This window comes from Toxotes jaculatrix, chromosome 9 (assembly GCF_017976425.1).
Source record: "Toxotes jaculatrix isolate fToxJac2 chromosome 9, fToxJac2.pri, whole genome shotgun sequence".
NCBI classification, from domain to species: domain Eukaryota; kingdom Metazoa; phylum Chordata; class Actinopteri; family Toxotidae; genus Toxotes; species Toxotes jaculatrix.
This window is the reverse complement of record NC_054402.1, coordinates 23780343-23793038: the sequence shown is the minus strand read 5'-3', so window position 1 is coordinate 23793038 and position 12696 is coordinate 23780343. Positions and strand designations below refer to the sequence as shown.

Genomic DNA, 12696 nt, shown 5'->3' with positions numbered 1-12696 from the left:
TAATCCCACACACACGCTCTGTGCTGGTTTAAACTGCTCATATGGAAGAATCCCAGCAGAATTTGCATAACACAGTGAGCCGTCATTATAGTCATGCTACAGACTGAGATCATAGCTTGAGCCAGTGATTCATGGATCGTCACACACATACATTAAAGGATCCTGTTTGACACACTGCTTTAAAAACTGAGACTTAATGACTTGGATTACATGGAATTTTACACAGTGTCTGTCAAATGAGTGGAGGCAGTAGGGTGATATAACAGAGAAATCTGTACATTTATAATACAATATATATTATTATATTGTATTATATTATATAATATAATATAATAAATTCATGTTGTTATTTCTCACACATTTGTGAAATAACTGAAATTTACAGTTTGTAAAAGCTGCTTTACTCTGCCACAAGGAACTCACCAAAAATCATGTCAGCGTGGCTTTCAGTGGAGAGCTTTAATGTCCCATGATGCCCCAGATGCTGCTGAGTAAAATGCTGAAGCACTGAGTCAACCTTTTTTGTTAATGTGGGATAAAATAGAGAAGATCGGATCAAAATATTGGCTGGTTTCAGCTTAAATCTAAAAATCTTTGTGCTCTAAGAAGTCACATCTCCTCCAAGTCATTCACAGCCAGCTCCTCTCACTCCCCACTCTCTCACACACTGAGTCACACACACACACACACACCACCTCTCCACGCTAAGCCTCGTCACTGTGATGTCACCATGTCCTCACCATGTCTTTCCATTCTGCAAAAAATGAGAGTAGCGTTGCCATGGAGACAGAGCTGGAGAGACGTCGTTTCATCATCATGACGTCCACCAGGCCGGCCAAAGGGATCAGCCAATTGCGAGCGGACAAGCAGGCGTTATTAAAAGCGAAGCTGCTATTTTTGGGAGCAGCCGTGGTATTACTCAGCAGAGTGCAGCAAAGTCTGACATACACATTCCAGAGAAGAAGCTGTGTGTGTGTGTGTGCTATGAAATAAAATCTGAGGTGACCACAGAGGATTTGTCCTGCATCCTGTCATAACAGAGTCATAACGAAGCTGCAGTGTGTGTGTGTGTGTGTATTTATGTTGCGTGTCCATGGCTAATTAAGTGCTCCATTCACAACAGGGGAATTTACAGAAAGGAGGATTTAGATAAGCCATAACTAATTAAACTGTAGATTTTCCTCTCTACATGCTGTACTCTCTTTCTCCTGAATTAGAGACAGATGGCGGAGGTTATTTATATAATAGTAAAAAGCCCTTCCTGTATCAGTACTCATAACCAGATAAGCTGCAGGCTCACGTTACTCATGAACAGACGAACACACTTCCAATCATGCGAACCTCCAGAGGGCCGACGGCAGAGCTCAGGACAGGATTGCTCACTTTGATTATCGCCGCCACACTCGGTGTCCTTTCTCCAAACCTGCACTGCAACTGAAGCCTCCGTTCAGAGCTGAAATGACAGTGAAAACGTACTTAACAGGAAGAGTATTTTAATAATCAATTAAACGTTTGAAGCTGAATATTAACAGTGGATCAAATGTGCAATTTGCTCACTACCCACAGAGAATTGTCATCCAGCTCTGCTCTCCCCCTCAGTCCTACGAAGCTTTTTAGCATCTGTCAGTTCATTGCTTTGGTTTTCGGGACCCAGTTTTAGTGTTTTGGTTTCGGTCTCAGGGCTCCCATGAAGCTGGTTTCCTACTGCCAGACATGTACTCAGCAGCAAACAGCAGACAGAGTATTTAGCCGATAAAGAGACAGATATTTCCCCTCAGAAGCTGGAGGGGGCTAAAACAGATTCACACAAAAGAAATATTGGTTTGGCTGCTCTCTGTTCTATAGCACTGTAAATTTAGGTTTTGGACTGTTTGTTGTCCAAACACGCAATTTGAAAAAATCTAGTTGTGCTCTGAAAAAAATGTGATGGCTTTTTCTTTTTGACATTTTATAGGTCCAACAATTAATGGCTGCTTCAGAGAAAACTTTCTGCTTAGATAGAAATGATGCTAAAGGTTAAGGATACTGCAACGATTCAGGCCGTTTCCCAGCTCACTCACATACATCCTCTGAGACTGCTGACACCTTTTTGAATGGTGTGATCACACAGGCCAACTCCCTTGGTTCAGAGAGATCGCCAAGTGTAGAGCCTGTGGTCACTCACGTATGCAAATGAATGTATGCAGTCTATGTCAGGTCACATCCAGGGAATGGTGAGGCTGCTGACCGCAGGGCTCAGTCTGTATGAGCTGCTGGTTCTCTGTTTGATTGAAATTTGATCTCATGCTACAGTAACTAGCGATTATTATCACTGTACCACCAGTTTTTGTATAGTTTCGTGGCCCCTTTCCTTATTTTCCGTGCTCTGTTTGATTTAGTCAGTGAACAGTTAAATCACTGCAGCTTTTGTGTGGTCTCACCTTGGATTTGGCCTGTTTTTCGTGGTTGTCCTGAGACATGGTCCACTCTCAGAGAATGTGCTCTAGCTTCACTACAGGTGAGGGTAACAGGGAGCATGTAGGTAAGATAGATTACAACTGCCAGTGAGATCAGGTGACTGGTGTTAAGCTGCTGGACCTGCAGAGCCGCTCTCTGCCTAGAAAATACAAGCTCAAATTACCAGGCTGTTTCTCTGCCCCTGTTTTATCAATTTATTTAAAATAACTGTAAATACTATCAGTGTGACATGTCCTTTGAGAGGGCAGGGATTTGGTTCAGTGATTGTGGTAGAAGGAATGATGTGAAGAAGAAATGAAACTTGGCATAGCTTGCATCTTCTAAACCATAATTGTCTGCTGCCTCTGCTTCTTAGTCGAGGGCACAAGTGCGTTCCTTATCCGCCCCCGTGTTCTTTGTTACTTCTTCCTCTAGCTGCTCAATTATATAACCACTCAACTTATGTAATGAAATTTAACGCAGCAAGCGATGACATAAGTTCTGCAAAGCATTTTGTACCATTTTAAGATTTGAAATCATGATAATATGCTTTGCCATCTGTTGTGTGTTTCACCGAGCTAAAATGTGTGTGTTTTGTTCGTCCTCGCACCGAGAATTTTGCGACAGTAAAAGCTACAGTGCAGAAAATCCTTAAGGTGCTGTGATTCCGTGTTATCTGCTGTTGTTGATCAGACGCCATCTGGGAGTGATTACCAGGAGAGGAACTGACTGCGAGATAACAAAAACAAGTTCCTCTCTAAAGATAATGCTCACCAGGAAAGTCATTCCTAGACGGACACGACAAACACGTTCATCTGCAGATCTGCACATATTCTGGTTTTGCTGATTCTCCAGCTTCCTGGGGGATAATATTTAAGCACGAATCCAGCCTGCAACACTTCTGCAGTGTTTAAAAAACAGCTGGTGGCCATGTACATTACAGTCCTGGCTTTTTCAGTTGGAAAAACACAGTGATGAGTATTTATCTTTGGTTTCAAACACTGGTGGTGAATCTTTGTGAAAAAACAAAACATGCTTTCTCAAGTGTTTAAAGAGTCTTTTCAAAGTATCCCTTCCAATGTCCAATACATGAGCCTATTTATGTGCATAGGATTGTTGGTGTACAAGATTTTAAAGGGGAAAATGCTACGAGGGCTTCAGCCACAGCTAAAAAGCAGTAGCTCCCATCAGGTCTCAGTGGCCAAATACAACCAAAGTGTCCAAGGGAGTGAGAAAAACAACAATTCAAGCAAATAGTTGTCATCAGAGATGCTATTTGGACCTTTATGTCCTTCAGCTGAGTTCAGATATGCTTTAGTCATCACTCACTGATGAATTCAAGGTAAAACACTGCAAACGGCTAAAAGTAGTAAAATCATTCGCACATATTAACACAGAGATGAGACAACAGGAGATTAAAGTTAAAAACTCACTGCATCATAATGCAGCACTCTTTTATAAAAGATTTATATGCAGAATGCGAAATGGCCATTCCTCTTTCACATGTCTCATGGTTCCTGAAACAAAAAGCAGGCTCTGGATGTCTAAACACTTTCACTCTAAGTGATGGTGGGAGACTACAGTACAACAAGACGTCTTTATTCTTGGGTTTATTTAAATAACTAAATCTAGGTGTCATGTAAGAAGATCATAAGTTGAATTTGCCTTTTAAGTTTCATCTGAATATTACGTCCTTTGTCTTTCAGAATTCAAAGAGTGCCCAAGGCCTGGTGGGACTAAAGAACCTGGGAAACACTGTAAGTACAGGAGCAACACACAGTACACGTTTACATCTGTCTGGAACCAAAAGTTCTGCAGTAGTGACGTCTTATTCTTTACAGTGGAGGGGGAAGCTCACACTAGACCCCCTCAATCCAGTTAGTCTGAGACCGGCAGCTGTTTGTTGCTATCTGGTGCAGTCCACACAAGAGTGGTGGTGGGGCAGTATCTGCCAGGCACCAGGCTGTCAGTGTGTGTATACAGTAACCTAATCAGAGCTCTGAACTATGGACCGACGAGGACTCGTCCTCTCTCTCTCTCTGACTGGTTTGAACTTACCAAATTGCACGTGTCTCATGTGGACACGTGATGGGAGCAGTGTATACACACACACAGCGCAGTCCCTGACAACATGTCCGTGTGTGTGTGTGAGATATTTCTTCATACCCAGTAATTATACATGGGCTCTTTCACTTTGCCTTTGAAAGCCTTGAAAAATTAATTTGCTAATTTTCAAACAAAATTCAGTTGCACCACAATTATAAAAAATGCAGTAATCACGAATGTATGATTACATGTTTATAGCCAAACTGTCATATAATCTGTGGGCCTGTTGTTGTCAGGAGGATTTAGAAGTTTTACAGGCATAGCTAACACATGACTGCAGGTCACAGTTTTTTAAAAACTGGAGGATGGGGTCGACTGAGGGAGACTGAAGATTGAACCTGATGTTATTTCATGTGTGAGGGTATTAAACTGTTTGTGTTGGTTGTGTTCTTCCTTGCAGTGTTTCATGAACAGTATCCTGCAGTGTCTCAGCAACACACACAGCCTGCGAGACTACTGCCTGCACAACTCGCACCGCAGAGACCTTAACAACAACAGCCGCACCAACACAGCCCTCATGGAAGGTGAGAGACGTGTTACGCAGGCCCCCTAGAGTCCAAAATAAACACTCCTCACAGCTGCTCACAAGTAACACAACTCATTCCCTCTATCTCGCTTCTCTGCCGTTTGGGAAAACAACTTTAAAACACTACTTTATTTTTTATTTTATAGGTCTGGATAGAAAGTGAGAGTGTTTTTTCTACGTCTTTTAGGTTTGAAAGAGAGGGTGCACCTTCAGTTCACCAGCAAACCTGAATACTTTGTCACAGTTGTAGAGTGAGTGCAATTTGTGTCTCAGCGTGCGAGTGACTTAAGTGTTTCTGTTGATAGAATTTGTCAAGCTGATCCAGACCATGTGGACGTCATCCAGCAGTGAGGCAGTCAGCCCGTCTGAATTCAAAACTCAGATCCAGAGATACGCTCCCAGATTTGTGGGCTACAAGTAAGTTTTGTTTCTCTCTTCTCTGAGTGTTAGAAATGCTCTCTCTTTTTGTGCTTTTGCCTGAGAACTGTCCGAGAAGAATAGGACTGCAAGACCAGAAAGAAGTCAGAATACTGTTATAATGGCTGATATTTTTAGTTCTGACTGACTGACTGTGTGTCCTGCAGCCAACAGGACGCTCAGGAGTTCCTGCGTTTCCTCCTGGACGGGCTGCACAACGAGGTCAACAGGGTCACTGTCAGGCCGAGAGGCACCGTGGAGGACTTTGACCACTTGCCGTAAGTATTCTGTGTATGTGTGTGTGTAAAAGAACAGTGTCCAGGAGATGTAGACCTGACATATCTCTCTATATTGGGGCTTTTTCCATATGAAATATTCTGGAATGGTATGGAGTACGTAATCAGGGCCTAAACTCAACATGAATCATTAAAGCTTCATCATTAAGCTTTAATGTAAGGCTGCGTGAGACAGTTTCACGTCCTGTGTTGAGTTGTTGTGTCTCTGGGGTCCAGATCAGCTTAATGCTCCAGTTCTTCTTGGATATAATTATCAGTTATCTAACAGCAGCTTGTTTAAGGGTCAGAGTTAATCTCTGCAAATTTCAGCATTACCCTCAAATCAGGTCCACTCTGCCAAAATACTGAAAAACAATGTAGAAAAAACAATGATGTGTTTCAGGGTAGACACTGTGTCTCTCTTTTTAACCCCCTAATACTCCATTCTGTCACCTAGATGTTTAGAATGAAGTGGGTCAGGTCTATAATCCATTACATTGTCAGCCCTTTTGCTGCATCGGAACAGCTGAGTGTTATCATCAGTATGCCTTCCTCTGGATTAGTCATTCTCTCAATCACTCTGTACTGTATTTAATAAGAAAAACTATACAGTTTAATGTTTGGTCTGTGCTCCATGTTCAGGGATGAAGAGAAAGGGAAGAAGATGTGGAGTAAATACCTGGAGAGAGAAGACAGTAAGATAGTGGGTGAGTAGAACATGCTTCAAAATCTAGGTGCTTGATTTTTTTTATTTCCCTGCCCTGAAATCTTATTTAAAAAAAAAAAAACCTTTTTGTTTAATCAGTCTTGAAAGTTTTAGTCTGCAGTCCAGTTTTGTAAACTTTTGTTTGCTTTATAGATCAAACTATTGTCTGGTTTGGACTGAACAGGCTGGAGGCAGGTTTGCTAAAGATAACCCTGTTGTTATTTGATGTCATGTTTTTCCTGCTTTTCCAGACCTGTTTGTCGGTCAGCTGAAGAGCTCTCTGACCTGCAGCCACTGTGGTTTCTGCTCCACGGTCTTCGACCCCTTCTGGGATCTCTCTCTGCCTATCGCCAAGGTTAGGAAACACACACACACACAGGTGTGACATAGACGAGTTGGTCACCCTTACATAATACGGTTCAGAAGGTCAGCAGACACAAATGTCAGCACAGTCAGTGGTACACAGGTGACTTGCTGTTTGTGTGGTTGGTTTCTTTGCTTTCTCACGATGATTTGAACATGACATTTCTGTGTTTATGAATATCTGTCCACAGCCCCTAACTCCAGCTTTTGGTTTCCTCCCTGTCTCTTTTTGTGCTTTGCTTTGTGTGTGTCTGTGTGTGTGTGTGTGTGCGTGTTGTGTGCATGCTAATGTGAATGCATCTATGTTTGTGTTCAGAAGGGCCACGGTGAGGTGAGTCTGATGGACTGCATGCGGCTCTTCACCAAAGAAGACGTCCTCGATGGGGACGAGAAGCCGGTAGGTATCCAGAGCGAGAGCCAGCTGAGGGATGATTCTTCCTCAGAGTCAGTTTAACCTTCTGTTGTTTGGAGAAATAGGACAGATGACAGTCTTTTCATATCTTCTCTTAAGTTACTATGAGTGAGACTTAATAACTTCATCTGTTGTATTTTCCTTAGTAAATTTCTTGCTGTCGTTTTTCTTATTCTGCCTGTTCAGTTTGTTAATATGCATTGTTTACATGTGTGTTTTACAGAGTCTCAGAGGAAATCTACAATTATATACAAGTCATTTCAGTAGATGTAGCCTGCTCACTAGCTCCTTGTAAACAGAGACTGAACCACCTCTTTGTTTCCTGTCTGCAGACATGCTACAGGTGTAAAGCCCGGAGGAGATGCACGAAGAAGTTCACAATACAGAAGTTCCCCAAGATCTTAGTGCTGCGTATCCTTTCCTCTGGACATTGATGGCTGACAGTGATGCAGTATATCATGCATTTGCAGTGAGACCATATCTGGGAGAGCAGTTATTGTCTGTGTGAAATGGATAGTGTGTGTGTGTGTGTGTGTGTGTGGATTGTAGATATTGTAGTATACAGTAGCTGACTGACATTCAGGAATAACTATGAGACTTGGCAGAGCATTATTATTCTGAATTACTGTCTGTTGGATTATACATCAGCTCCATGAATAATCAGAGAGAAGTGTGACCTGACATAAACGTCCGTATAGAATAAAAGGGATTCTCTTGTATGTGTGGCTCCTTACACCTGCTGCTTTGACTATGTAAAGGTTCTTTGAGTAATTATTGAAAGGCCCTGATTCCCAGTGAGAAAACTTGTACACAACTGTGCAAAATGTTGGCTTAATGCATTGAAAGCTGTGCACCGTATAGAGCAGTTGGTCCTTGACTCCGCCTCCTGTCCAGACCTGAAACGCTTCTCTGAAGCACGAAGAACCAGCAAACTGTCCACCTTTGTTAACTTCCCCATGAAGGATCTTGACCTGCGGGAGTTTGCCTCTGAAAACAGCAGTAAGTAGATTCTAACATACAGGTCTGTTTGTATTTAACAGGACTACGTATATATTTATGTTGTTTATTTGTTTTACATGTAGAAGGTTAAATGTTGGAATTAAAGAACCAGTAATCACGGGGTTACATCTTAATGTTTGTTTCTGCTCTGTTGCAGTAAATGCAGTGTACAACCTGTATGCAGTGTCCAACCACTCAGGCACCACTATGGGCGGTCATTACACAGCTTACTGTCGCAATCCCAACTCGGGAGAATGGTACACCTTTAATGACTCCAGGTAGGTCTGAGCGCTGCGTCAATCAAGAAGACATCAGAGTTTATTAATGCAGTTTACTTCATGATGACCAGATGCAAAAAGAAAAAAGAACCCTACACAAAACTGTACTACAGATTTGAAAAGTGATTAACTTTGAGTTTCATCTCCACCCTCTGGCTCCGGAGCTGGATCAGCTGCCGTCAGACACAGCTCTGTAGCAGAGCCTCTCATTGGAAATGTTATAAATTATACAGCAATACAGTTTATTACAAAGTGGTGTCATAGAAACATTAAACATATATCACCAAATGTTTCTGTGAGGCAGCTGTTCATGCAAACCCAACAAACACAGAGTGTAAACAATTAAATGAAACCTCCTCAAATTTAATTCCAGCGTTACTTCTCATCAGCAGGATTGTTAGAAAGGTTGAGCTAAGACAAATATTTATTTCTGAGTTCAGTCTCTTATTAATTGCATATTAGTTACATATACAGGAGATAAATCATTCATAATGAATCTTTGACTACATCATAATATGGTCTCATGTCAGTAAGCTGATCCCATCAGCAGTTCCATGAACACACTGTGGTTGAAAAGATGAAAAACTGCTGGGTTCAGCCTCATTTACTCTTTCCAGGTAACATCAGTGTCATGGCTGTCCATTAAAGCTCCATAAATCTGGAAACCTGGAAATAATTGCATTTATAGCCTTATCTCCTGCCTAATAATCACTAAATATACTTTTTCTTCACTAACAAGGTAGTGAAGAAGTCCCTGTTTGCTCTGTACATCCACGGTTAAAGAGCAAACAGCCAGTAGCTTCTGGCTGACATGGTGCAGATTCACAGAAATGTAAACACGTGTATAGAAAGGCTAAGAATGGGGCTCAGTTGTAGCCCCCAGCTAAATGAAGAACTGTACCCTAAGTCCATATTACATGCTAACTTTAACAGGGTTTTGAGCATGAAGAGTGTTCACACGGGAAAAGTGAGAAGCAGCATATAACACTACATATGTTAACCAAGTTCAGTGACTCACAGTTCCTCTTAATATACAGTGTTTGGTATATTAACTTCTAAAATAATGTACTATGATGATTAGCATGTAGCTGATATACAGAATTCATATACATGGATTTAAAAATATCACACAATATTTGACATGCCTGGTCAAAACATGCAGCGACCACCATCAGTCTGCAGGTAAGGACAGTGAAAAATGAGGAAAAGAAGCTCATGGTTTATATGTGTAGTTTATGTACGTAGTTTGGATTTTCTCTCTATAGACGGGTTACGGTTAGTTTTTTTTTCAGGGTGAAATGATGAGCAGCTCTGTCTTCACCATAACTCCTCTGTTTCTCACTATGTAACCTGTCTCCACTCTCTGTCTCTGTCTTTCCAGAGTAACGCCAATGTCCTCCAGCCAAGTGCGCAGCAGTGACGCCTACGTGTTGTTCTACGAGCTGGCTTCTTCCTCACGGATGTGAAGCCTCCTGGAGGACGACGGCCTGCAGCACCACTCTGACTGATGGACGGACGGATGGATGGATGGGTGGAAAGCAAGAGTGTTGGTGGAGCCGGGCCTGTTTTGGACTTGTATTTGGACATATATCTTACACACACACACACACACACACGAAGGCACACACCTCTACCAGTCTGGAGGCTGCTTCTCTGCACAGAGAGAGCTGGAGAGGGAAAGACTCTGGAAACCACAGGAACCTGATCAACCAGCCCTGCTTTCTTTCTCTCTCTGTCTTTACTCTTGTGTCCTGCTCATTCTGGGTGGAGGTGTGTGTTTACTGTGTCTGTGTGTGCGTGTGTGTGCGTGTTGGTGCGTGTAAGTGTGCGAGGTTGACGCAGGGCAATAATCCCATCTGACCGACCAGCCGGTGAATCCGTGTCCATCTCAGAAGTCCCTCTCTATGCACTGCAAACCGAACTCTCCTGACTGCGCCTTCGCTTCTTTTTCTTCAAGTCTTGATCTTCTCGTTTGCCTCAAACCATTAAAACTGACTTCTTTCATTTTTTTTTTGACTGTTTTCTGCTTTGATTTTATGTCGTTTTTATGTTTTTTGTTTTTTTTTGGGGGGGTTGTTACTGCCCCAGCACCATGAGAATCATTATCATCCCCACCACTTTGGACTGTGAATAAACCGTGCTTCGAGTGTAACAGAACCGGTCATGGTTACGAAGAGCTCACAGCCCACCGGCCTGCTTGGTTTTCATGGCTCTCCCTTCCACTGCACCACCACACTCCCATGTCTCTGTTAGCATCTCCTTCACTCTCTTTCTTTCTCTTAAAGTGGTTGGGAGGCCAGTGGCACTGTGAGCGGTACATGTTTCGGAGGACAGCCCTCTAACTTGTGTTTTATTTAATTTGTTTCTCCCACGTGTGGCTGCTACTGATGTTTTAAAAGTGCTGTGAACGGATGAGCGGACAGTCCAGTGCGGACCTGCTAAGGGTTATTGAAATAGACGATAATAACGGTAACAATCCTCATTGTCAGTATGAGGTCTTTTCTTCCTCTCTTGTTTCATGCCATTGAACAACACGGAAAGAATGTTTTAAAGAAGAAAAAAAAAAACACTATATCTGTATATTTTTATATTCTGATGCAATATAGAGAATGTACTATTCAATGGTGCTGAAAATGACCCATAACTGTTTTCAGTTGGTTTATTTACCAGGTTTCAAGAGAGAAAAAAAAGTTATTATTTATGCTTACAGGTGATAATGTGATGAGTCACACTTTTTAACAGTGGCAGTCAAACACATGAGTATATAAATATATATATATATATATGAATAAAGTCAACAAACAGTGGTTTTACTTCGAGTCTGTCTTTTTTGGCTCAACCTTTATGACGGAGGATCAGCACTGTGGTGCGGTCAGGTGTAGCTCAGACATGGTCGCTAACAGAGTTCGAGGGGGAAGCTACAGTGGAGACTAGTGGACAGGTGAGGAATAGCAGATGAGCAATGACAGCAACAGCTGAAAACAGCTGATTCATGTAATGTCTTTTTGTCAATCTATAGTTTTTAGAACTTGATCTAAGCATCAGGATATTTTTAGATCCAGCTGTTTCCATTTTGAACATTACTTTTTATGTATTATTAAAAAAGCCCCAACTTTCTTTTATAGGTTCATATTCATATTTTGATTTCAAGAAAATATCTGTTGAATAGATCTGAATGACTGAGCAAACTACTGCCCTCCGATTCCAGTCCAGATGTTGACTGGTGTAGTATGTGATGCCACTTCTCTCTAACTGAGTCCCTCCTCTTCAAACCAGCGAGAAGAGCAGAGAGGAAAACACAAATATAGAAATCTCTTATGTGAAATAACCAAAGTTCATCTGACTTTGGCAGAAAATTGAATCTTAAGCTGATTGGGGGAAAAAAAGGATGATTTACGTTGTTATGAAACTGAACTTCAGCACACGGTAAAATCACACTTTAGTCATATAATTCATCTCGCGTTCTGACAGCTCAGCCTCAAACAGCTCTCTTATCAGCTTAACACCGCAGAGACACATACCGCCTTCATTTGATGGAATCGCTCCATAATGGTTATGGAGGTGCAGCAGCATGGCCTACTTCCTGCTGCTCCATTATCCGTACATGGCCTATTTCTGTGGTCCGAGCTGTGCGGCCCCCACAGTGTGGTTTGATGCAACGAAAAGGTCCAGGGTCAGGAATAGTTGTATAGGCTGACGCTCTGGAGGCTTCCACATCACAGTGGGAAGGATCCATGTGGTCAGTCATCTCAAATACAAATGATACACATGGAACCAGATCCACTGTCCATCCAGTAACACGCCATCTCAACATGGATTAGTTGTTGTTCAGGGAGGAACATCCGTCATATCATCAGACTGACGCTCTGATGATATGATGTTTTATTGGTGAAGTAATCTGCAAAACTGAAAACAGTGTTTGACCTTAAAATGCAGAACAAGGCTCTTTATCAGTTCTCAGTTAATATTCTACTTCTACACTTGTTATTCTTGTTTGTACTGTGCGCTCTGCAGCGATCCCGCTGAGGCCAACATGCACACCCAGAGTCACAACTTTAGTGTGAGTTTAACACCAATCACAACCTGAACTCTGGTTATGTTTCTAACTCAAATTAGAACAAACAAGATGTGAATATTTTAAAGCTTGTCCATGTACCTTTTGCTGAACGGCGACCACT

At 42.0% G+C, this 12696-nt stretch overlaps 1 protein-coding gene across 6 annotated transcripts in view; it reads left to right on the top strand.

Moving 5' to 3' along the window:
* usp2a (ubiquitin specific peptidase 2a) overlaps nt 1-11132 on the top strand; it is a 40468-nt gene extending 29336 nt beyond the window's left edge. For 4 of the 6 annotated variants that reach the window (XM_041045731.1, XM_041045730.1, XM_041045732.1 and 1 more), the window contains 11 exons: nt 4143-4193; nt 4943-5066; nt 5374-5485; nt 5653-5763; nt 6403-6467; nt 6718-6821; nt 7146-7226; nt 7574-7652; nt 8136-8240; nt 8398-8518; nt 9900-11132. In XM_041045731.1, coding sequence (XP_040901665.1) covers nt 4143-4193; nt 4943-5066; nt 5374-5485; nt 5653-5763; nt 6403-6467; nt 6718-6821; nt 7146-7226; nt 7574-7652; nt 8136-8240; nt 8398-8518; nt 9900-9984 — 1038 coding nt within the window. In that variant the 3' untranslated portion in view covers nt 9985-11132. The remainder of the gene's footprint in view (nt 1-4142; nt 4194-4942; nt 5067-5373; nt 5486-5652; nt 5764-6402; nt 6468-6717; nt 6822-7145; nt 7227-7573; nt 7653-8135; nt 8241-8397; nt 8519-9899) is intronic. The other 2 variants (XM_041045733.1, XM_041045735.1) reach the window with 1 other exon arrangement.
* The last annotated feature ends 1564 nt before the right edge of the window (nt 11133-12696 follow it).